This window comes from Lucilia cuprina, chromosome 6 (assembly GCF_022045245.1).
Source record: "Lucilia cuprina isolate Lc7/37 chromosome 6, ASM2204524v1, whole genome shotgun sequence".
Taxonomy (NCBI): Eukaryota; Metazoa; Arthropoda; class Insecta; order Diptera; family Calliphoridae; genus Lucilia; species Lucilia cuprina.
In genome coordinates, this window is record NC_060954.1 from 18,446,596 (window position 1) to 18,473,690 (window position 27,095).

At 31.6% G+C, this 27,095-nt stretch overlaps 1 protein-coding gene across 1 annotated transcript in view; it reads right to left on the minus strand.

The window, feature by feature from the left end:
* LOC111679737 (matrix metalloproteinase-2) overlaps positions 1-27,095 on the minus strand; it is a 431,040-nt gene that overhangs the window by 20,224 nt on the left and 383,721 nt on the right. Inside the window, exons 5-6 of the mRNA XM_046954999.1 lie at positions 6,246-6,386; positions 495-652 (exon numbers count right to left, since the gene is read on the minus strand). Coding sequence (XP_046810955.1) covers positions 495-652; positions 6,246-6,386 — 299 coding nt within the window. The remainder of the gene's footprint in view (positions 1-494; positions 653-6,245; positions 6,387-27,095) is intronic.

Here is a 27,095-nt window from a genome sequence, read left to right on the forward strand (position 1 = left end):
CAGTTCTAGTTCAGTTCTAGTTCAGTTCTAGTTCAGTTCTAGTTCAGTTCTAGTTCAGTTCTAGTTCAGTTCTATTTCAGTTCTATTTCAGTTCTAGTTCAGTTCTAGTTCAGTTCTACTTCTGTTCAGCAGCACAGCACAGACAACTTTCTATATGATGAATAAGGTTGCGCTACATGGGCTCTTATTTTTAACCTAAATAATTCACTTTAAAATGTTCCCTATATTATTAATAAAATACTACTTAATAGAGACATGTTTTAAATTGACGTGTTAAATGTTAATTTATCGTGTTACTAAATGATATATATTCTTTCGTTAAAAAAAATGTTAGATTAATTATATCAAAAACACCTTTTTTTTGTAAAATTTACTAATTATACCATTTAAGGCGAAGAAAAGATATCCTTAAATATTTGTTATTTATTACTTACAGTTCGTTAACACTCTTTTATATATTTCAATAATAAAAAAGGAGCAAAATAAACACTTACCTCTATCCTCTTCCTCTTCGTTCAATTGTTCTGGTGTTACGGCCCAATTTTCATCATCATCAAAATGAGCATCGCCGCCGCGACCACCACCTGGATAGAAGGCATGTGCTAAAATTAGACCAGGACCATCAAATTTATAGCCATCACCATGATCACGTCTGTAAAAGTAAAAAATATAGTAAAATAATAAAAAATATTTATGTGTAAAGATTGTTAAGGAAAAGTTTTCCCAACACAAAAGCTACTAAAATGGAAATTTATATCATTAATATTGAAAAGCTGTTAACGTTGAAAACGTTGAACAAAACGAAGAACAGAACAAACAGCACATAAAATAGATAAAAGATGAAGTAGAAGTTTATTTTAGAAAATGATTAAATATTCTATTAGTAAATTTACACTTTATAATCATTCTACGAAATGTGAATGAAAAGTGTTTTGCACATAAACACACGAAAAATATATAAAATTTTTATTAAAGAAAGTTTGGCAAATATTTCAGTTTTATGTTGTGATTTTCTCTAGTTTTTATTAAATTAAAACTATTTTTAGTTGCAGCTACTAGATGCAGTTTATTAAAGAGTTTTAAAATATTTATTTAACTACTAGTGTATAATTAAAATGCTTATTAAAATATTTATTTTTTTTACTTTTCTTCCTTTAGGTTAAATTTTAATGGCAAGTAGTAAAAATTTAATTTGAAAATTATTTGTTTATGTGTTTTGATTTTAAACTATTTAAGTTAAAGTTTTACTGACACCTAAAAATGTTTAGTGTTGATAATTTTCAGGAAGTTATTAGAGCTTTTTAAATCGCTACACTACTAAAGTGGGGAGGGATTATGAGTTTGTGAAGATTTTTATAGCCACCGTCAAAAAAGATGAGGGGTATATTGATTTTGTAATTCCGTGTGTAACACATCGAAATATTGTTTATTGACCCCATAAATTATATAAATTCTGGGACCTCGTAAGATTCTAAGACGATCTAGCTAGGTCCGTCCGTCACTCTGTATACGATAGCGTCCAGAAAACAAGAGATAGGGAGTTGAATTTTTTTCCAAAATATTCTCTATTAATCAGAAATGTTTGTTTGGCATTGAAAATGGGCAAAATCTGTCAACGATTTCACATAGCTCCCATACAAATGTACCCCCGGAATATGGCGTAAGAAATTTCAATACATTCGTTGTAAATTGTAAATCAGTTTTTTTATTTCCGAAATAAAATTCTAAATTATGGTGGACATAGAACTATAATTGTTCCTATCCCTATATAAGGTCCCCTTTAAAAAAAGACTATATTGCCTAAAAATCATGCTATATAGTTTCGCGAATATCGGGTCACGTTTAAATTTAATCTCTACATAAGATATGGTCTATTAAATTTAACACGGAATTAGACCTAAAACTACGACTATAAGACTTCATTTATGACACTGACTGTTTGCCATAGGACGGTGTTGGGTGCCGGGGCACTGTTATATGTATGTTAATAAGGTTGCGGACTAACTGGATAGATTAGGTTCAAACCTTGATATAGAAGACAGAGAAAGTAGGATAAAACCACCAATTTTTCACTTTTATAGGTTGATTTCCAAAAGATTCCGTGACATTATAGGTCAATCTTGGAATGACAGATTGATTTGCAGTATCAATCTTCCTATGACCAAAACTTGATATATTGGAGGCTTTCAATATACTTATAGGGCTGGATCTTACTTATATAGGCTGGTCTAAATATTCTGTTAGGGATGCTAACGGGGCACTGTCCAATTAGGGCCTTTGTCAGTAAGTGGAGTAGTAATATACTGGACTATTGCTGGTTGTGCGAGGATGAGGAGGAAATATAGAGGATTAAGTATATAATTTGCCACTGTCCTAGGTTACAGAATCTCAGGCTGAAATTGGTAGGGAATTTCAATTCTAGTTTTTCTTGTAGGGTTATTGTTTTTCTTTTTTCGAATCTTCACTCTTATGAAGGGTATCATAATGGACCTTCGTGTTGATATGCATTTTTATGATAAATAACCCTTGTAAACCTAAACCTAAGAAGGACAATTCTATGCTTTACATCTATTTTTTATGATAAATAACTCTTGTAAACCTATACCTAAGAAGGACAATTCTATGCTTTACATCTATAATGTAGAGGATGGACTTGGATATGAAATGAAGTTTAGCCTATACATATATAGTTTTAGTTTTAGGTCCATTGTGATTCCCTTTAAAAGAGGGAAGATTCGAAAAAAGACCTAATAACTGCGTGGTTCAAGACCTGCAATAACCTCCTATATATGCTAGTGCACCCATGAGCATTACGTTAGAAAATCTTTGTCAAAAAGATATATTAGAACAAGCTCACATCCGAGCGGCTCTTATTTTTTTGCAAATTGCTAAAGTCGATTGCAGGATTCATTATAAATATAAACTGGAAGGTTATATACAAATATCAAATGTAACCGATGGTATACTGGAAATAAAAAATTGCCAGGAACTTAGAGACAGTTGATCAAGGAGAATATCAAAGTCAATTCCTCTTGTTCTACGAATGTCTCTAAACTGGAAGACAAAATGGGTCTGAAACTGAGCTACAGTTTTTCTCATCACAACACTATATATCAGTTCGTAGTTCGTGCTATGACAAAAGGTGTAAAAAGGATGGAATTGAATAAAGCGACAACCTGCCAAATATTAGACATCATTGTACAAAATACTCTGTCCATGATAAGTGAACAGCGAGATAACATATTTTACTATATCCTACCACACCAAGCTCTAACTGGCCCTCAAGAGAGCCATAACCGAATACCTTTTCAGCATTATATTATAACATTTAAAGATTTTTTAGAAATTGCATCTTTAGAGTGATAGTTTTGCAGATATTAATACAAATTGGAAAATTTAAGAAACTGCATCCAGGAGTCTTAGCTTCTAACCATTTAACGTTATTTTCATTGATAAAATTCTATAAAAACGTTTTCCAACAAGATGTTCCTTAAAAAATAACACATTAAAGACTCTATAGTTGATTAGATGCACATTTTTAGGGCCGATAAACTTACTCCTATCAACTAGGATTGTCATTCGAATGAAAATTATTCGATAAATCGAGTAAAAATTTTTGTTTTTCTATCAACCTTAATCTGAATACATCGCTCCAAAATTGATACAAGCATTGATACTCATATTTGCTGTAGAGTATCATTTGGTGAGATGTGACCAATGAATCTTTATTAGGAAATTAAAACGATAATACAATTTTCTAATGGTCACATACAAAAAGCAAATCAACTTTTTTTAAAGTTTTTTTTTTTGAAATATATAAAAAATATTTATGTAAAATGAACGTGTTTATAAAAAAAAAGAATTTTATTTTTTACAAAAATCCTTATAACCTGATATTATTTATAATAAATGTTTTTAAGTTGCAATGCGTGCTAGTGCAGTTTATATATGCACTATGGTCTGTATATTACATATATAAAGTTTAATAAAATCCATTATTACATTATTCCTAAGTCCCTTTCAAAATGTTTATCTTTATTTCAAATTGAGATTTGTGCAGTTTTGCTTTAGTTCCTTTATTTATATTCACAACGTTTTGTTTTTACCACTTTTACCGAAAACAAAAAACAAATAGAGAAAATAACTTTGGTATTAAGTGTAAACCAGGTGTATGTGCATATAACCAGCAGGATCTTAAGGGAGTCAATGTATCCTTTTCGAGGAGAGATTTTTCAATTAAAAACTAAATTTATTCCCTAGACAAGAATTTGTTATATTGTTAAGTAATATTTTTAATAAAACTATTAATTACGGTATACATTTCAAGTAATCTAGAAGGTAGTCAAGTTTATTTTCTATAAGTAATCTAGAGTACAGACTATTCTTATCGACCAGTCTATTTTCTACTTTAGACTCCAGTTATTAGTCTGACCATGGGTCCATAGTGTAAACTATAGTTCCGTTATTAGTCCAATCTAGAATTCAATCAACAGTCCCCATCTAGAGTAATAAAAGTCCAGTTATTAGTCAATCCATGATCGGACTATACTCCAGTTTATAGTCTAGTCTATGATTTAATATGTTATTTATTTTTAAGTCCAGATAGTATTCTCATCTACAATCTAGTACATAATCTACTTTAAAGTTCAGTTATTAGGCCACCTTCGAGTCCTATAACTTATTAGTCTGAAATTCTAACTAAATCCAGACAGAATTCTACAGTCCATTCTATTGTATATATTCAAGTCCAGTTATTATTCTAACCAAGGCTACAATCCACAGATTAGTAAAAAATTTACACTATAGTCCAGTTATTAGTCCAATCTATGGTAAAATGTATGGATCTACAGTCCATTATGTTGTATACTTTCAAGTATACAACATATACAGATTAATCTAAAATTTACACTATAGTCCAGTCCAATCTAGGGTCCAATGTATGTCTCAGTCTATTGTTTTATAAGTAATATATTTTAAAATCCAGAATTTTTTTCATATACAGTCCAGCCTACAGTCTTACCTAGTAGTCATGTTATTAGTCTAACCAAGCATCCACATTACAGATTAATTTAAAGTTTAAACTAGACTCTACATTTTCAATATACTATACTTAAGTCCATCCTAGGTACGGATCAGTCTATACTTCAGCCTATAGTTTAAAAGGTAATTTTTTTAAATTCAGACATTATTCTCATCTTCTGTCTTGTCTATAGTCTACCTTAAGTCAAGTTATTAGTTTAACCCTATAGATCCATTTTACAGATTAGTCTTTACTTTAAACTGTAGGCCCCAATCTACAGATATACAATTTAAATCTAGACTGTAATTCCATTTTCAGTCCAGACTATAATTTACTTTCAAATCCAGTTATTAGAGCAACGCAGTTCCCAATTTATACATCAGTCTATATTATAAACTATAGCCCTGTTAATAGTCCAGGCTATAGTCCAATATGTAGTTTATTTTAAAGAGCACTCAAAAGTCTAATCTTGAGTACAGTATATAGTTAATTTGGTAATTCATTCTATAGTCCAGTTTGTTGTCTAAAAACCAAAGATCTTAGTATTGACCATATGCCAATATTGGAAATCAAGGCAAACCCCAAATGAACTCAATTAGTTACTGTATACTTTACAGGTAATCTAGCAAGTGGTCTAGATGGGAGAGAACTGTTGTCTCTAACCAATCCCAATTGTAGACAATTAAAGAATTTTGCATAAGAGTTTGAAGGATATTAGTTAGTATAAAATTTGGAACAGTCACTCTGAATTGCAGGCTACATGAGTGTGTGTGTATCTTTGTGTTTATGAGAATGTGTTAGTGTATGATTATAAGAATTTCTATGCGTGTTTTATCGTTTGGTTTTAGTGGTATTTTATGTGTTTTTCTTCATCCCAGTTTTATGTGTTTTTATGTTTTTGTTCAGCATTTTCATGCTCTTTTCTTTGTGGCCTTTATATACACTATTCTTTTGGTTTATGGGGTTTTTTGTGTATGTAATGCTTTTCCCCATTTTATTGCTTTAGAATGTACCCGATAGTTTTACAAATTATAGAATTGCATTTTGAAATAATCTTTTTCACTAATATCAACATACAAAAACACATAGAATTTATTAATGGATTACGTTACATAACACCTGTAACTAATTCAGGAACCAGTCAGTAGCAATGGACACATACAACTTCCGGGTATTACTAAAAGTTATAAACTATAAAAGTATGTTGTATTTGTTTGTTACTTACTTGGCAAATAATACTTGTATATCTGCTTGATCACTGTACACTTCACGGAATGTCAGTTTGGAGTTACTTTCCCAAACACTCAACGCTTTGCGTAGCGTCATACGTACTTGACCTGCATTCGGCATTGATTGATTAACCAAACTGAAAGTAAAAAGTAAGAAGAAAAATAAGAAAAAATTAAATATATAAAAGTGTTAAACTAAATTTTTGGGTTGTTGAGAAAGGTTTATGATGTATTAAGTATAAATGAAATCAAACATCAGTCAATATATATATTTTTTTGACTTCTATTCATCAATATTAATTTAAGAAGAAAAAAAAAAAAACTATTTGACGCCATTAGAAAGAAGCATTTAGCACGAGTTTTATAAAGTTTATTTTATTCCTTTTCATTCTTTAACTATTTCATAAAATATTTTTGAAAAGTATTAAGGGGTTTCTAGGAAAAAGTAAGATAAGAAGGATTTATACAGATTTTATTAATTACTTGTGATATGTATCATAACATCCAATAGAATTAGGTCTGTAATACGTCTTATAACTTGCAGTACTAATACATGGATCAAATCGGTCTATAAGCTAATCAAGTAGTGTAAAACTCATTTTATCGTTACAAACTTGATTGATTTCAAATCGGCTCAATTACCAGTTAAATAGATTGTTATTGTTATTTTATTAAATAAATTCAAGTTCCTTTTAAATTTGAAAACTTTTTCTCATAATTAAGTCTCATTTTGTTCTTTAAACGTAACAGATTTATTTACATATAAAAAAACCAATTTTACCAAAAATTATGTTCTTAAAAGTTGGGTTTTGTGGTGTCCTTTAGTTTAAAATGCGAGTTTGTGAGTGAATGGTAAATAAAGTTGGTGGCTTGTGTGTGTATTTTTCTATTCACTTTATAGTTGTAACATACCTTCTGCTTTATTATGAGTATTTTCCTGGTAAATATTCAGCCACTCATTTATCCACCTATAAGCTGAATTTTTTTTCTTTTTTTAAGTTTAAAACAATACGACGAGCTGTAGTTCTAGTTGAATTGGAAATTTTTGAGTTGGATTTTTTTTTAATTTTTACTATTTTAACCAAATGTTTTCTAATGTTATGCAAGTTTTTACACCACTTTAGTGGGGAGGGTGTGTATATGTTTTTTGGGGTGATGTTTGAAACATACAAAAATATTTGTCCTATACACACCTTAAAGTACACAAGTCCAATTTTCCAGATAATTGGACGAAATTTGACACACACGCTTTTTTGGGCCCAAGGCCCATATTTACTCCTACTCCCCTACTCTTGTAGAAAATCTTTTTTGCCAACGACCATATAATACCCTACACCTGTATACGAATAAAATGTATAAAGTTCATCAGGGTCATCAAGACTAGTATAGAACTTGGTTTTGCAGCTTATTGTCGCGATACGAGTATATTAAACATAATTGTGAAATTAAAAGCCTTATTTGGCTTTCGTTTACAGTACCATAAAAGATCATATGCCAAATTTCATTGAATTATCTCCAAAATTGCGACCTTGTAGTTTGATTACAATGTTTACAAGCCCTAATCGGGGGTTCAGTTGTGTGGGGGCTAGGTAAAATAATGGACCGATCTTAACCATTTTCAATAGAGTTCGTCCCTGGAACAATAGAAGATCATTTATCAAATTTCATTCAATTATCTTTAAAATTGCGGCCTGTAGTTTGATTACAAAGTTTACATGGAAGGGCAGACGGACGGACATAGCTAAATCGACTCAGAAAATGATTCTGAGCCGATTGGTATACTTTAAGGTGGGTATAGAACCAATATTATTGTGCGTTACAAACATCAGCACAAACCCAAAATACCATCCCCACTAAAGTGGTGTAGGGTATAAAAACATATTAAATGTTTTATTTTTTTAATAATCAACATTTTTAACATACTGATTAGGTATTGTATGGTCGACCATGCCTGACTATAAATTTATACTTGTTTGTTTTCTGTTGAAAGGTCTTAAAAAATACTAGAACAGAACTAGAACTGAACTAGAACAGAACTAGAACAGAACTAGAACAGAATTAGAACAGAACTAGAACAGAACTAGAACAGAACTAGAACAGAACTAGAACAGAACTAGAACAGAACTAGAACAGAACTAGAACAGAACTAGAACAGAACTAGAACAGAACTAGAACAGAACTAGAACAGAACTAGAACAGAACTAGAACAAAACTTTAACAGAACTTTAACAGAACTAGAACAGAAACCTCCCTAAAGTAACATTCAGTATAATTAAAACTGCTGTATGTTATTCTATAAACAGACATGCCTTACTATAGTTCCTCTTACTTGATTTTATTGTGCTTATTATTAACCTTTATTTACTTCCTTTGTATTTGGGTTTTTTTCAGAATTTATATTTTCTGTTTTTCAGGTTATTCTCTTAACATTTTTTTTATGTGGTTAATTTGCTTTTCATTAACTCAAGGGTTTAAAATGGACTGGTCTTTGTGGAAATACCAGCAACATTTGTTTTTTTTTCTGCTTAAATCTAAATGATATTTTCGCAATAAAAAAAATTAAAAGTATTACAAGTTTGATTAAGTAGATGAAGATGGAAGCTCTTTATCACATTTTAGAACTGTTTAAATAAGCACTTACTTAACAAACATTTTGCTGGGATTTACTTTTGGAGAATTTCTGCTACATACATACATATTATGATTTTGTGTTTAATTTTATTTTTTTAAGGATTTTATTTTTTTTGCCACACGCTACCGATACTGGTACAGGTGTATTGTATGTGAGGTACGTATGAATGTAAGTTAGTATTGTATATAATGTGGAAGAGAACTAAATACATTTTGTATTAGATTGAGCCACAAAACATGTGCTGCACTTATTTAATGACCATAAAACTTCTTCCTTGCAGTAACATTTTATTTCATTTAATTAAAGAGTTTTTTGTTGTTGTTGCATGTATCATAAGGTGCCACCACAAAGCGGATAATAAAGAGGTTTAGATAAAACGGTTTAATATATATATAGAGCTAGCTATTGGAGTTTTAATTAAAAATATTATTTTTAATATTAATATTAATGGGAACATTTGTTTATTTGGTATACTTCTGTTAGAGAAAATTAAGTTTTTTAAAATTCTGTTTCATACATTTTACAATATAAAAACTTTCTTTAGCCTGTATCTAGCCTAAAGTCCAGTCTATAGTCTAGTCTATAGTCCAGTCTTCAGTCTAGTCTATAGTCCAGTCTTTAGTCTAGTGTATATTCTAGTCTACATTCTAGTCTATAGTCTAGTCTATATTCTAGGCTAAAGTCTAGTCTATAGTCCAGTCTATAGTCTAGTCTATATAATATTCTATAGTCTAGTCTATAGTTTATAGTCTAGTCTATATAATAGGCTATAGTCTAGTTTATAGTCTAGTCTATAGTTTAGTCTATAGTCTAGTCTATAGTCTAGTCTATAGTCTAGTCTATAGTCTAGTCTATAGTCTAGTCTATAGTCTAGTCTGTAGTCTAGTCTATAGTCTAGTCTATAGTCTAGTCTATAGTCTAGTCTATAGTCTAGTCTATAGTCTAGTCTATAGTCTAGTCTATAGTCTAGTCTATAGTCTAGTCTATAGTCTAGTCTATAGTCTAGTCTATAGTCTAGTCTATAGTCTAGTCTATAGTTTAGTCTATAGTCTAGTCTATAGTCTAGTCTATAGTCTAGTCTAGTCTATAGTCTAGTCTATAGTCTAGTCTATAGTCGAGTCTATAGTCTAGTCTAGTCTAGTCTATAGTCTAGTCTATAGTCTAGTCTATTGTCTATATTCTAGTCAATAGTCTACTCTATGGTCTAGTCTATATTCTAGTCTAGTTTATAGTCTAGTCTAAAGTCAAGTCTACAGTCTGTTATATAGTCTAGTCTACAGTCTGGTCTATAGTCTAGTCTATAGTCTATCCTAAAGCCTGCTCTTTATACTAGTCTAGACTAGAACATAGACTACAATGCACACTAGACTAAAGATTAGTTTAGACTATAGACTAGATTATATATTAGACTGTGGACTCGACTATATACTCGATTATTGACTTGACTATAGTCTAGTCTATATTTTTAAACTTAACTAAGTATAACGAATGTTATATTCTGGCTCAACCAAGATAATTTCCTGATTCTAAATTATTTGATTACATCTAATGAAATTAAAATACAAACTGAGATATAGCCGTGCTACATACACATACATACGTCTGTGTGATATTGCAGTAATAGCAATCATTTTTATTTCGATTTTTCTCTTGGTGAAATTGTCAGTAAGTATCAAACTTAAAATTTTGTACAATGTTTCGTTTGCAAAAAATAAAAACACAAAACTTTTACTTATTTTACAAACAATTTGACTACATTTAAAGACACAACTTTTTCTTTGGTCTGTCATGATTTAATGCCATTGGCAGCAGTAACTCTCTATCTACCAAACCCACGTGCGTTTGTAGTTTTTTTTCCTTAAGCAGAGAATGGCAAAACTTTTTAAATGTTGGGTTTTTTTACAATTTCAATCAAGAGTTTTTATTTTGTCACAATATTTTTTTGTCTCTCGTATGTTCTTAAAAAGAAATTTCTATTGAAATTATGTTCAAACACACATACATACACATATAATAAAAATTGGCAACATAATGTCATTTTAAATAAAGTGACACTGTAAGCGATAATAGCAGCAATACCCAAGACTTTAAGGCTTTTTAAAGCATATCACATGTATTTACTTCTTCACATAAAGATACCAAAGTTTCAATATGCTGAAGAAGAAAATGAGAGAAACAAAAAAGGAAAACTTGACTTAAAAAAGTTAAAAGTATGTGTAGCGATGAGTGTTGATTGGCAATTTGGGAGTTCGATATTTAAACTGAAATAAATAGTGAAAATTTTAAAGCTTATTTATGCAAAGAGAGAGAAACGCTGAGAGGGATATAGAGGAAGAACAACAAGCTTTAATAATAAAATGCATATATTCATTGAAATTTTTTGCAAAACCCCTGCATGTGGGAAGTGAATTAAATATTCAACGAAAAATTTCATTATAATTTAAAGGTCGTGCAAAACATACTAAAGTTTTCGCACACAAATTTGTCGAAAAAAAAAAAACGAAATGAAATGGTTTCAGCAAATGCATGCATAAATAGTGAGAGGAAGAGAGAAAATGCAACTGCAACATAGGAATGAAGGACCATGTTGTACAGAATGTAAAATGGTCTTTCTTTTAGAATTTGGATTTGAAGTTTTTATAAAATTCAGTTATTTTGAAGGATTTCAGGTTGCATTTGAATCTGAAGGCTATATAGTAATTTAATGATAGAATGTACTACGATTTTCGGAATTGAGACATCAAAGTTTTAATATTTTTAAAAGGCAAGGCAAAGAATATTGAATTCAATTGATTTTTGTATTTAAGAGATTCATTTTATCTTCATTACATTCAAAAGCTGATAGACAAAAAGGAGTCACGTTTATGGAAGGTACTTTTTTAGAAACCCTAAAAATACTTGTAATAGTCGTGTTGGAAGTATCAGGGATATAAACCCGGAAATCTTTATGTAAATGTATGGTGTTCATTTTTTAACCTTGTGATCTCTTAGGAACAATTTTTGTATATGGCGAACATCGGACCATGCTTAAGTACTGGAGCTATCTAATATCTTACAAGTTCCAAGGTGTTCTAGATGAATTATTTTCACTTAGAATAACGCATATGGAATAACCTTTGTTTAATGAGAAACAGCAACTAGAGACGTATTAAATCGGAGTGCAAAGTATGGATCCATTAAATAAGCAAAAGATAAATTCACAATTACTACGTTTACATAAATAACCGACCCAAGACATAGTCCAAAAGTTTGCCCTGTAGTCACCGGATCCCGTGGTACTATATTGATTGTGTTGTCTGAGCTAGTCAAAGTCAGCTTATATTTCCGGCAGACTAGATGAACTTTTAGCTCATCCATATCCCGAGATTTGTCAATAACATCAAAGCGAGGCTGGTTCACAAATATAACATGCACCTGTTACAAACGTAGAAAGGAATCAATGGAAAAGTGCCCCTAGCTTGACGGACTTGCCAACGTCAATGAAACAATGTTTAAAAAATCGGAGGAGAATTAATTGAAGAGATAGAAAGATACGACTTGGAGTCCGTCTGATCTTGCGAGGTATATATTTCGGACTTTATAATGAAGTTTGATGCGCCTTAGAATAAACTTTTCAGTTAAAAGAGAAAGTCATAAGATTTGGAGAGTTGATTCCGTCATATAAACGTTGGAACATATGGGTTCTACACTAAGAAATACAAAGAATGTTGGTCCAAGCTGAAAATTCTGTGGCGTGTTCAAAAGTAACACCGTGACATAAAGTCCAGTATTTTTAAAATCCTACTAATCCAGCATTTTAGGGGAACTAGTTCATATCAAAAGTAGGTTGTCCAGACATCTCAATATGTCAGGGATAACATGAGAAACCAGTTAATTAAAAATGACTTTTCACTGTGATTTGATAGTTGATACTTCCCATGGGTAACTGTAGGAACTTATCACAGAATTCTTTTTTAATTTAAAAAGATTACATTGTTTGAATACTCTGAGAAATATTGTTTTTACACATTTTACCATATTTTGTGTATGACTGCGAGTGTGTATGTGTGTATCTATGTGCTGTTGTACGAATATAGAGATATTTTACAAAAGCATTCAACAAATAAGGATTCATTGAAATGAATTTGTACATCAAGACCAGGGTTTTGTTGTTGTTATTGTTGATGTTGTCGTTGTTAACACTGTTTATGTTATATTTGCAACATTCTACAGGAACAAACCTGGCTGGACTGCCACAACTACGTGCCAGTAGTATACTGTTAACGGATCTCTAGGGATTCCAAAACAACAACTAAATACAAAAAAAAATATATATAAACCAAACAGAAAAATAAATATAAAATAAAATAAATAAAAAGAACGAAGAAAACAAACAAATGAAGAATGAATAAAACACAACTGAAATCCTTGTTTAAATAAATTCCATAAATGTAGAAAATAAAGTTGTCTGTCAGGTGGATGGTTGTAAAAATGGTGTAAATGTAACCAGAGAAAAAAAGAGCCCGAATATTTAACGTTGGCATTGATGCTGGCAATAATGTCAGAGGAAAAACAACTATGGGGTTATATGTTTAATATAAAACCCTATTTCATTTGAACATAGTGTTGAAATCATTACGTTTTTTTAAATCACAGTTTTTTTGTTTGAAAAACAGGAGTATGAGAAGTAGGTGACGTCTTGGTCTAAATGGTGTAGATTTGTTTATTGAAGCATTTCTATTTATTTATTTGAATGTTTGTCCATTCGTTCATTTGTCACAACTGCTCCTACTATTGCCCACTGAGTTTTAGAATTTGTTTACATGAATTGCAACTGTAAAATAAATATAAAGAATTTTTGTTAAATCTAGCAAATAAACAACAAGGAAAGAACTTGAAAAAAAAAAACACACTCCACTAGATATTTTTGTAATATAAATGTTAAATGAACAAATAGAAAAGGATATATGAGTAAACGAGTGAGTGAGTGAGTGAGTGAGTGAGTGAGCGAGAGAATGAATGTAAAGAAACAACTGAACAAATGAGCAGCTAATGCAACTAAATGCCATTCATGGAAAGAACTAAATTGATGAAGACGGTGTTGATGATGTTATGATGCTGATATTGTGCTTGTTTCTGATAAAAATACTTAATAATGACAATGATTACGATGATGATGGTGATGATGCTGTTAATAATGATGATTGCAATACTGACGTCTAACTGCAAAACCGAAAAGGACATGTTGAGCCGACATAAATGCAAACAATGTATAGTAGGACTAAATAGACCCACAAACAAAAAAAAAAGAGAAAAAAGAAAACCAAGAACCAGCAATGAATGGAGAGCACGTTTCTGGAATGTTTGTTAAATGAACTGTAGTCCCATTACAAACACATTGCATATACAGTATAAATTTATATGTATGTTTGTAAAAGTGAATGCAAATATGCTGAGTAGAACAAATATACACATATACATACATAGTTAGTTGATGGATATGAATTCCTGGACAAATCTATGTCTGAATGGTAACAAGTAAAGTTATATGTATGCTAATAATGTTACCAAACTAAGACACATGTTTATTAGGGTAATTCTATTTTATAAAAAAAAACTATATCCCATACATCAGAGCAGGGCCCAAAAACAATGCTTCTACTTACGTTTCAAATAGTAAAAATCGGATCAGAATTTTTGTCAAGTTACCAAGCTTTCTTCCAAAAATCTCTTTTATACTTATTCATAGAAACGTTAATCATTCTCTTCGTGTCTCTTCGGCCACTTTGAATATTCTGAATGTATCTGCACTTCCCAACAAACTAATATGGATCTACTAAGTTGTTGGCTACAGTAGAATGATGTAGTTATCATCGTATTTGACTCCGAATGGTTCGCTTACGGTTACACAAAATGTAACCGTCTCCGACATACTTTATTAGAAGTCTCCGATATACTTTATTACAACTTTCTTGAAATTGCAGAAACCATCAGTACTGCTATGGCAACCAAGGAGTTTTGCTTTGACGGCTTAACTTCGCTAATCTTAACAAATTTTGACAGCGGGAGTTGATAATTTTCCAAAGTTACCTTTTGTCAAACCCTTTCAATACTGTTAAACCGTCTAAAGCGATTGACCGTGACATAATCTCGCAAAATCTCTAGAAGTTTTGGTAGCGGAGAGTACCAACATTTCTCTAGTGTCCTTCTGCAAAAACTCATTACCATTGCTAAGCCATCAAAAGCAAATGGTCTAGTTGGTATAATTTTGCTAATCTCAACAAGTTTTGCTAACGAAGAGTCTATTACTCTCCAACTTTACTCTAGTCATCTTCTGCAAAAACTCGTCAACAGTATTAGTCCATAAAAGGTGATTGGCCTTGACGGTATACCCCGACTACTTTCTAACATATGTCGTGTCACCTTTCTCCAGCAATGGCATTTGACCTGCTAACTAAAACTATTTTTTGGTAGCGGAGAGTCGATTACTTTCCGATCTTTCGAGAAGATTTTCATTTCTTCTCTCCGATACGCGATCTCACAGCTGCTCGTAATGAACTTCTCAATATAAACATATCGAAATCTTGTTATTCTTGTTTTCTTTCTTTAGTCACTTTTGGGCTCTTTAGTTATTCTTCTTCTGCCATTTACTCTGGCAGGCACCAGCTCAATACAAATTTCGCAAAATGAAAGAAAAGAAGAAGCAGGTTGAAGAAAACTCTTTAAGCCCAAAGTTTCTATAGTATCCTTTCATTTTAATATGTCGTATAGTAACAGTTCGTTTCGAACACCGCAAAACGTTACCTCCACGAGGAAGCAAAATGCTTTAACAAACTTAAACCAGAGAGCACTTGGGTGACTATACATATATGCGCTTGACCTGTGGAAAAGTTTCTTCAATGTCAGTGGGGACTCACGATATCGTGAATGGCCAAACATACGAAAAGATGGATCGTCATTTATAGAAATTGGAGTCAAACGTTTAAAAGAGTTAATCAAGAAATTCCACAAAATTTTCTCTTTAATCTTCTCTTTTCTTCAATCGAAAGGAGGATCATAAAATCTTTGGGCAGCCATGAGTATTTGCAGAGTTTGGAGTCAATCTCTCATAAGTGTTGATCTTTAGTCTACTCTTTTCTTCAATCGAAAGGAGGATCATAAAATCTTTGGGCAGCCATGAGTATTTGCAGAGTTTGGAGCCAAATTCTCATAAGTGTTGATCAAGGAGTTCCAAAACTTTACTTTAATAGGTTTATATTATACATGTTTAAGATCCTTATAACTTCACAAGGAGTCGGGTTTCGGGTAAAACACACAATCTAATGAAAACTTATCTTGAAGAATTGAACAATTTTATAGCTTTCCACATATTTCAACAGCGAAATCTTAATATCGGCATTGGAATGCAATATACAACTGTGAACTACCACAGCATTTTAGGTGTTACCTTCGGACAGCTCATGTCATGCCAATTCGAACATTTTGAGAAGCATAGAAAAGTCTCTGACTTTACATGAGACATGGTTATTTATAACTGGTTGGATAGCAAATCTACATTACAAAATCCCTTAAAAATCTTGAACATTGTATTTGGCATTAATTGAACATAGTCATATACCAAACCATGGAAATGTATAAATTTTATGTGTCGAAGTTAAAAAGAAAGTACTCAAAATCCTTGAAGAGAGATCAAACAAACATTAACATTTAAAATAGCGATCATTAAAAATAAACTTAGGACCAGATTAAATAACATAAAAATGGACAAATTTTTTTTTTTTTTTTTTCTATTGCGAACATATACAACAGTAACAAAAGCTTTGCAAAATTTTATTTCAGGCGTCTGCAAAACATACAAATATTTCACCACCCCCCACCCCCCAAAAAAGGAAAAAAAAAACAAATTCATGAAATCGTAATGGAAAATAATTATGCTTTTAAGCATGAAATCTTTAAAGTGTAATAAAAATTGAATGTGTGTTAAAAAGAAAAAAAAAACATAGAAAATGTCTAATGTAACATAAATACACTTACGTAACGTATCCTTACAATAAAATTTAACACATACATACCAAAGATACCGAAACAGACGCATATTATATGAGAATTTATTTTATATTTTATAAGTATGCAGACATTTTAAGATTGCTTAAACCCATAGGCTAAACAGGAAATATAAAATACCGCCTTTTGGGAGCTTTTAACAGAAATCAACTCATAACATTTTGGGAGGAAAAGGAAGGTAAATAAAATTCGATATAAAATAATATTATAAGATGGAAGTAAAATTTTTATTTAGGTTAAACGTATGTTTGCATATCAGATATTGTAGGTACTATATACCACTTTTAAGGATTCATAACTGTCATTTAAGGTGATTTGATTTTGACCTAAAGTTTTTAATAAAATAGTGTGAGGGTTGGTTTGATACTAATCTCTATATAATCAATTTCATTTCATTTTAAGAAAGTTTTTGAACCAGTGTGACTGAGATTGCTGGGAAATTAAATATCAGATATTGTAGGTACTATATACCACTTTTAAGGATTCATAACTGTCATTTAAGGTGATTTGATTTTGACCTAAAGTTTTTAATAAAATAGTGTGAGGGTTGGTTTGATACTAATCTCTATATAATTAATTTCATTTCATTTTAAGAAAGTTTTTGAACCAGTGTGACTGAGATTGCTGGGAAATTAAATATCTTATAAGATGGTCCTTACTCATGCAGTGCAATGTGTTGGAATAAGGAATACAGGTTGTGGGAAGAGGGAAGAAATCTCATTTGTGGAAACTTGATTAAAACCTTTTCAAATTGAAAAAGACAAGAAATATTTCTGCAGTATGTTGGTTCCACAGTATATTGGTTCCTCAGTATATTACCCCCATATGCTGTGCATTGTACAGGAGTAAGGAAAACAGGTTGTATGTTAGAGGTAATCTCTTTTGTGGATATGTGAATTTAATCTTTTTAACTCGAAAGAGACAATAAATGTCGAAAGATTTAATGTGACGGCCTTATCTCACGGTGGTCTTTTTCATCCACTGGGTAGACTAGAGACGGTCTACCATGCGCCCCTGAATTCCTCAATGAAGAACTCAGATAGCAATTTTTGTACATGGATGTCCGGACCATGTACAAGCACTTTGTTGAAGTACTCGAGCTATTTAATTTCTTGCCATAGCAGACCCATTACGGAATGACAGGCCGCATAGCATTAAATCCCCAATGCGAACCCCAAGAAAAAAGCAATCACTGGTATAAAGTCAATAGAAGGGGGTGACGAGTCCAAACATCAGATGAAATCAATCTTCCGGCAATGCGGAAGTGATCAACCTTACGATGCCATGAATAAATTGCATTATTCAAAATGAAATCTCCATCATCTAATAACCCATTCCAGTGCATTTCTTAACCTCTTAAAGCAGCATCTAGATACATATTTGGTAGTCCGAAATACCCAACAAAATGGATTAGGATCCCTCTTTATTGAACCTATCAATGTAACAAAGGAAATAGGAATTCCCAAAGTCAAATAATTCCAATAACAGCTCCGACAAATAGTCACGCAGCATGTATCAATATATACTGTTGAGATGGCAACAGCTCTAAAGAACTTCCCCGAAGCATAAAAAGGCATACTAAATCATTACTAATCTCCAATATATGGAGACTTCCCCGATCTTTCAACAATTTTAGCATCAGTTCCATTCCCATGATCATAAAGATCGATCTACGGGATGACAGGCAACCATTGAATACTGACCTGACAATTCCCCAGCATATACTGGCGTAACACTACAGGATTGGTAAGAGATACCGATCAGGTTTATGATTCCAGCATATGCTGCTTTGTACACAGACCTGTTCGAAGAGAGAATTATCCAACCCATTAGTCCTGCGGGCAACTGACCACTCGTAGTGCCAGATTATATGGTGCTCTGGTTAGACCTCATGCCAAATCATTCCGAGGAGAAGGCAAGGATACATTTGACATCACCAGTTAATAGTCCCGGCAGACAAGAGGTATTGGTAGTACCTCTTTACCCCGGGATTGCAATACACCATAATGGAGATTTCATCATGGAAACATGAACCCGGGGGGATCGATAGAGACTGAAAATACTTTTGCAGTATGTTGGTTCCACAGTGTGTGGATTCCACATACGGTCAGTACGAATGATTTTTTATCAAAAACATGTGAGGTCTTGATAAAAGCATGTGTTGCCTAAAAATATTAAGGTGACATGTAGGAGATTCCTAATTTAAGAAGAACTAAGCAAATGCTCCAGTGAATCAACATAGAGCCTTTCGGCTGTTGAAATATAAACAATATGAGCACCCCATTCTGGATTATAGCCCAAGTCATGGCTAAGTGATTCATGCCTCGTTCAATATTTTAATCTTCAATGAGAGAATAAGAAATATTTGACAGAGATGGTCTATTATGAAAATAAGAAATAAAATAGGAATTAGAGTGAAGCTTTGAATTAATCTTAAACTTGTTTGTTTTTTTAACTCTGTAGTTTCTTTGCGGTGTATTAAACACTCAAAATGCTAGGTTAGCCAACGTTGGTTCGGAGAGAGCCTTCCAAACGACCTATACCTTTATATAGGATGTTGGAGCCCGAACAATTATTTAATCAAAAGTATTATTTGGTCTCCATCAATTAATTCAAACATAGCCGCAAACGAGGTAAGTTAAACGAAAGCACGCATTTAATGCAAACACTCAATTGGTGCGAGCGATACGCAATTCTGTCGAAAGCTTGCCAACAAACACAAGCCTGATCATCCTTAAGAAATAATGGCGATAACGCGAGAGTTGTTCACCAACTCAGACCTGAATTATGACTGTTAAACTTGTTTGAGATTACATCGAAACGACTGTCACAAATCGATAAAAGTTATACCGCCTTCGAATGCAATTAGTTTTAAAAACATCCTTGAAAAAAACCACAAAAGCCACCCCTTGTAAAAAATAGTGGCATTACTTTATCAGCTTTCAGAATGCTGAAAGATTAGCTTATGGACGAAGAGCACAGCTGCAACAGAACAGTGCCGGTATGCCATCTGGTGAGAGTATCCTGCACTCTAAAAGGATATATTTTTGGTTAATAGTAAATGTTAGGTCGTCCTTGAAATTGTCCGTTTACATTCTTAACAAACGGTTGAATATAAAGGCATTGATCGTGTAGAGCTTTTACGAATGTTTGCACAGTGTATAAGTTTGGAGATTCTAAAAGCTTTTACTTTGAATCTGATTGCAATTTTGAACTTCTGTTTTGTTGCTGCCTCATATCATTTTCAAGGGAAACATTCTTTTCTTCTAGTATTATGTATCAATTCGGTCTCTGAAGGGTTAGTACTAGTCTGCTTTTCTGTTTCATAAAGAGTTAGTTGTTGGAAAATTTACCTTTGACAAGGCTTTTTAAAATCCACCCAACTGATTCTTAAAAAGGATTTTATTTACAAAAAGTTTCCTTAAGAGAGAGAGAAAATAAATATAATAGCTTTTGGAATTAATGGCTGTGCTCTTTTTTCAATTCTTCAAATTTTTGATAGTACCGATGATTATTTATACTGGACGTTTCTTAAGTTATTGTGCATCGTTGAAGTTAGCAGAAGTGAGGTCATCTCTGACATGGAGTTGATTTTATTCGATTTATTGTTTTATCGCCTTTCAAATATATCCTGATTCCAGTCTACTCTTAAATATTCTAATAACAAAAGCATGATGCCTTCAGTTTTGGATATTTAAAGGGCTGATAGAGATTTTATTTGATTTATAACTAAAGGACTTTATATATACTTGAACACTCTATTTCCATAAGCAAAGCCAGTGTTCCGGTATTGCTTTTTGGAAAGTTACTACTCATTTTCATTTAGAATCCTGGCATAATGGTTTGCTTAAAACTGCTGAAGCTGTTATGATATATAGTTTAGATTCTACAGTGGTACCTGGAAATGGTTTAGTTCTTTATAGCAATTACCAAGGATAAGATGGGCAACCAATATATCTAATATATCGGGTCTATAAACTGATGATGACTAACTGAATCCTTGGTCTTTTCTTGGAATGATTTCAAATTGAGTAGCACCAGAACTCCAGCAACTCTGGTACAACGGGTGGCCAGCTGCAAATAGGATTTTGTTCTGGCTGGTCAATGGGATGCGGAGAGAATATATTTTTTTAAGGACTGATATATCCAAATGCCATATATGTATGTCTGTATTCTTAAGCACCTAACAGAAACCGATAAAGAATGTTCACTGAGTACTACTGTTCATAGTACAGTGAATAATAAATAATCACAATAAAATCACATAAGTAATCAAAATGTTGTGCTACCAACAGCAAAAACAAAATGAAACGACAGACAAATACTCCGCCGCCACTCAACAATGACAACAACCCAAAATCTGCCAAAATAACACAACACATACAATAATAACAATTGTACAAGTAAAAGTAGCAACAGTAAAAACCATTATACAGCAGCAGCAATAGCAATGATTCTTGATTATGCTGCAGGCAAATATCAACAACAACATTTATATTTGAACAACATGAGAAGGAAAGAAAAAAAAAAACAATAATATAAATGATATTATGATGTAAGGACTAAGTGAGAATGGGTGTAGTAAGGATGTGTGTGTACTTTGTTACATATAAAAATGCTCAAGTGTTTATATTTTAAATAAATAATTTCCAGCAACAAAAAAATTATTACAGAATGTGAATGTCAGTAAAGACTAAAATTCATATTAAAAAAAAATAATAATAAAATAAACATTAAAATAGCAGAACATTTAAAATCTATATAAAATGTCAGTGGGTATTCAGCAGTGACGAATTTTAAATGCCCTTTTTTAACAAAAATATATTTTTTGATGTTAAATTGGTATATGCTACATATTATTTTAAATTTAAAGTCTAAAAGTATGCTAATTTTTATAATTTTTTATTAAAATTCAAACTGTTCTGACTAAAAGTAGACTTTGTTTTAATTTGTTTTATATAAAAATTCAAAATTATAAAACTTTAAAAGTTGTCTTACATTTTTAATATATATTTTTTAATAAAACATAAATTTTTTTCCTAATTTTTTTCAACAACTCTTCATTATGACAACCTGCATTATAATGTTTCACATTCTTTTGCCTAAAAGTATGCTCTTTTAATCGTATTATGAACATTTTAACACATGACAGTATTTTTTACTCCACTTGTTTTCATGTCTTTTACTTTTTCTCTCTCTCTCCCTAAAGTTTTACACACATTTATTTCAAATTTCTACCACTCATTTACACCCACATAAACACACGCAGACAATTACAATATCCTAAGGCATTCTAAAATTTTATGGCAAATGTATATATTTTTTTATTTAATTTTTTTTGTTGTGTGTATATAAAAACTCGTTTAGATTCTAAACGATTTACGCCATAATGTGTTATTAAATCAAAATTAGCAAAAATTTTATTAAGCTTATCCCCAAAAGTATACTACACATTTATAGGAATACGCACACAGAGATGAACAGTAAAGCGTTACTACCACCAACACACATTCCCATGTTTGTAGAGAAATATTCATATTGCGACTTTTAAATAAAATAAAAGTTAAATATTTTAGATCAGTGTATTTGTTTGCAGGATAATCATCTATGTGTTTGTCATATAAAAAGTGGGACCATATATGAGCTTTTGATATATGCAGTATTTGTATTAGGGGTATTAAACTCATACGATTCTGAACTAATAGAGAGAGAGAGAGAAAGAGAGAGAGAGAGTGGGATCTTCTGTCCTATATTTGAAATATATAAAGATTGGATAGATAAGAGAGCTACCCATCTCGGAAATCCTATTAGAATTGACATTCACTAGTCTCTTTGAAATCATACCATTGTATAGATAGGGAAATCTGTGGTATTTAGACATATGTATCGTCTTTTGACTTACCGTCCCTTAGGGAACATAAACAACCGAAATAAGGAAGAAGAGCAGAACGTTTTTTAGGATGCAAAAGAGGTTTAACGATTAATTAAGCTGGACAACAGCATTAATTATTTCAAAAGAAAAACTGTAGAGATTCATGAAAAAAGTTCTCCCGATTTAGAAAATATATTAGATGTCTTTCGAAGTTATGTTTTAATTATCCAAACTAGGACTCCTAAACTCCTGAACGATGACTTCAGAAAAAGTCTAGGTTTTAGAGATTAAGATTCTCATTAGAACTTCAGATACCTTGGATCTAAATGAATTCATTAAAAGGTCCACCCGTTAAGTCTTCTAAATTATATAGAATGGGTGTCAACGCTTTTTAGAACATTCAGATGTAGACATTCCCAAGAATCGGAGAATGTATACTCTATGATTCAACGAATTCTAGCATTATGATTGATAAAGATCTTTGTAGAAAGGCTGAAAATATAGCAACCGCCCTTAGAGTTTAAAGACATAAAGGTCTACCCGTTAAGTCTTTTAAATCACATGGAATGGATGTCAATGCTTTTTAGAACATTCAGATGTAGACATTCCGAAGAATCGGAGAATGGAGACTCCATGATTCAACGAATCATTCAACTGATAAAGATCTTTGTAAAAAGGCTGAGAATATAGCATCCGACCTTAGAGATTAAAGACACTGAAAATATCCACGCTATCCTTTTGTAGCTTTGGTATGCCGAAATTTGGTCTATATTGGTGTCTTCATATTCAAGTTCCTTATGGAGATCTAATGTTTATTGATTGCCGTTAAATATCTTTTGATGTCAATCGGCCATACCTTATATAGATTGTAGCAAAATGAAGATTACCCTTACCCACAAGTCTCAAAGCCTCTGCAGATCATGTTACTTCATGTAAATTTATGGATAGTACAAATATTTTTGATGTTCCGAAAATTAAAGTTCCTTATGGAGATCCAGTGTTTTTGGTTCTGCTTGGCGTTAAATAGCTTTTGGTGTTGATCGACCAGGCCTTTTAGAGATTGGAACAGTGTAGATCATATTACTTTATTTATATTTTTTGGGTAGTACAAACATTAAAAATCCGAGGCTCTGATGTTTTAGGCATGAGAATACAGTGCTATGTTCACTGTATTAAATACATACATGTGTATATATTTCAACACTTTATCTGATTTACCTACTATAGGAAGCGGTACTATCCAAGAATATATATTCGATATATACAGATCTAAGTAGAACAATTATGTTCAGATTGGCTATGAGAACAATTCAAGTTGTAATTAGTACCCCCAAGAGGAACCGTATTTCCTTCAAGGTTCTTTAATCGAGGTCGAAAGCTTTAGAAAATGGGTATCTTCAAGAATCCAATTGTATATAAATGTACATATACATTGTTTGATTGTGATTAGTGTCCCTAATAGGAGTCATATTGCCCTTCTTACAGTACCTTCTTATAAATAAAATAATTGGAAAGTTCTGTAACTGAAGTTCTAAAGTAATTATATCATATTGGTTTTCTAAATAGGAGAATAAGAACAAAAAGTACGTAATGGGCTACAAACACTGTCCTTCAAGATGACTCGACTAATGTTTGCACTGCGTTTGTTTTCTATAAGTTTGCTTAATGCTATTTACCAATATTTTCAAGAGGTCTCTCCATGTACATTAAATCTTCTATTCAAAAAGTTCGAAATGTGTTCTCAATTGCATTTACTACTACTTCCATTACAAACGATTCTTGGTCAAAATTAATTTGGGTTAAAGATTCTAAACAAATGCAGCAAATCGCAGCTAATAAATCATCCTTGAACGAAACTGTTTAAATAATGGTATTACTACGAATAGCAAATAATAGAAACCAAACTACTTTGGCAATTGCTTGCAGAAGAACTTTGCTCCATAAAGGCAAATATGTGCTTTAGTATAATGGTAAAACTGGACGGTTTTGACTGGACGGTTTTGATATTAAATTGAAGAACTATCGGTACTATACTTTCTATGAGACTTTAGCGCTTTATAAGAACTCCAATTGAGATGTTGGTAGAAATCTTTTTTATATGATCCTAACTTCAAAGATGTTTCAATAACAAATCTAGTAAAATTTCTTAAAAGTTCTGGTTGATTCTATAGAGGATTAAAGGGATTATGGATTTACAAGATCGTCTTAGGGATCTTATTGCGAATAGTTCTTCTTTAGTCCTTCAATACCAAGATAAATTATCTCAAAATTAAAAATTGTCTAAAGAGAGAAATCTCTTCCCTAATACATATACAATAAGTCTGTTTATGTACTTAAATAAGCAAATATTTATGTATGTAAAGGAGTAAATATCATCCACAGTGGTTTGAGTTTTAATGTTTTTTTTATTCGTAAAAAGAAAATGTTTCTATTTAATGAAATTTTTACGAAATAAGAAAATTAAATATTCAAAAAAGAATATAACTTTAAATAATAAATATCAGTTAAGCTTAACTAGTTTCACAATCCGCTTCATATATATAAATTTTTCCTATTTTTAATATTCCCGAACACAGCTGTGTAAAATGTGTATAATTTAACTTTTAATGAGAAAACGTATAAATGTGGTTACATAAATGACAAATAGTTGTAAGCGAAATTTATTTTAACCTTAGACGAGTACTATATAGCTAGAGGAGGTAACAGTCAAAAGTATGAGGTTAATTTAAGGTAGGTAAATGTCAAAAGCTTTTTAATTAGTAAAAAGGACAAAAAGTTTTTTTTGATTTACTCCTTTACTCTTAAATAAGAAATAAATTTCGGGGATTTTCTTATTTATTATTAAGGAATTTTTTGTGATTTTCATCTCTCTACTTGGTGGATGCACTCTACGTATATTTATATTGGTTAAAAATACCCATAACTGATTTTATTTAAATTCAGATCATAAGTCTTATCAAACTACTGTTTAATGCATTTAAAAATGTTTCTATGTATTTATTTGTATATGTCTGTAACAGTGTGTATGTGTGCGTATTTGTATTTGTTCATTTTACAAGTTTTATGAGTTGTCAACACTGCCACGTTACAGGAAATTGTGTTATTACAGTTATTATGAAAATGTTTTTTTAATAAAAAATAATCATAATAACACACTCTAACTACTGAAACATTTGTAAGTGTGTACTTACATTAACAAGTAAATATGAATATGTGTATTCAAAATTTGTTTAGCTATAAAATTAACCAGCAGTTCTGGGCGTTACATATTACTAAACCAACAAGTGGAGAATAAAGGTTTTTGGGAAAAGTTAGTTTAGAACTGTTGGGTTATTAATAATTTTGTATGTTTTGAGTATCTGTACATGCGTTTCTATGTAACAGTTTTATTATACATTTGAAGTGTTGTTTAATTTTGTTTCCTTATTTGTTTTTGTAAAAGTTTACAAATTTATACATACAACTTATTAATATGCACTTTCGCTGGTGTTTTTTTTAGGTAAATACACCAATATATGAATCGTTTTGATTCAAAATATTTATCTTATAAAATATCAAATTGTTGTTTAAGCCTTTGTCTTGCCAATTGAAGCGAAGCCTAAAAGGTCCTGAAATATACTGACATAGCTAAGACATCTTAAAACAGTCTTCTATCACAATACTACGAGTTAGGGTGACAAGTCAAGCGAGCGAATTGTTAAGGCGAGTATTAATTACTGCTGAAACTATATCGAAGGAAGCGTTATTTAAAGAGAAGAATACACCAGGTCGATCCTTGCCATTCAGTTTATGATGCTAATAGCCCAGAAGCAGTCAAAGTTGGAACTGAGCAACGTCCCTTCTTACTTCCTAAGTAACTGGCTGGTGGAGCTATCTAATCTCTAACCAACTTCCAAGTTCCACCAAGTGAGACTAAGCATTGGAAATGAGTTGGTATTAATTAAAAAAAATCAGATGCTGGTGTCAACAAATTAATTGTATGGTACGAAATTAATGTGAGGTACGGCGGGCTTCACCCCACCCGTTTAACTATAATGAATGTGTCGTATGTTTTTCTCTCATAAATGATAAAAGATATCATATACAAATGATACCATTGAATTTTCCTTCCTTGTCCAGATATGTTCAGAGTATACTCTGTTCGGAAGTCAAGCAACGGGGCAGCAATGGTCAGAGATTTGATAGCTCGATTACTTCAGTCTAGTCTATAGTCTAGTCTATAGTCTAGTCTATAGTCTAGTCTATAGTCTAGTCTATAGTCTAGTCTATAGTCTAGTCTATAGTCTAGTCTATAGTCTA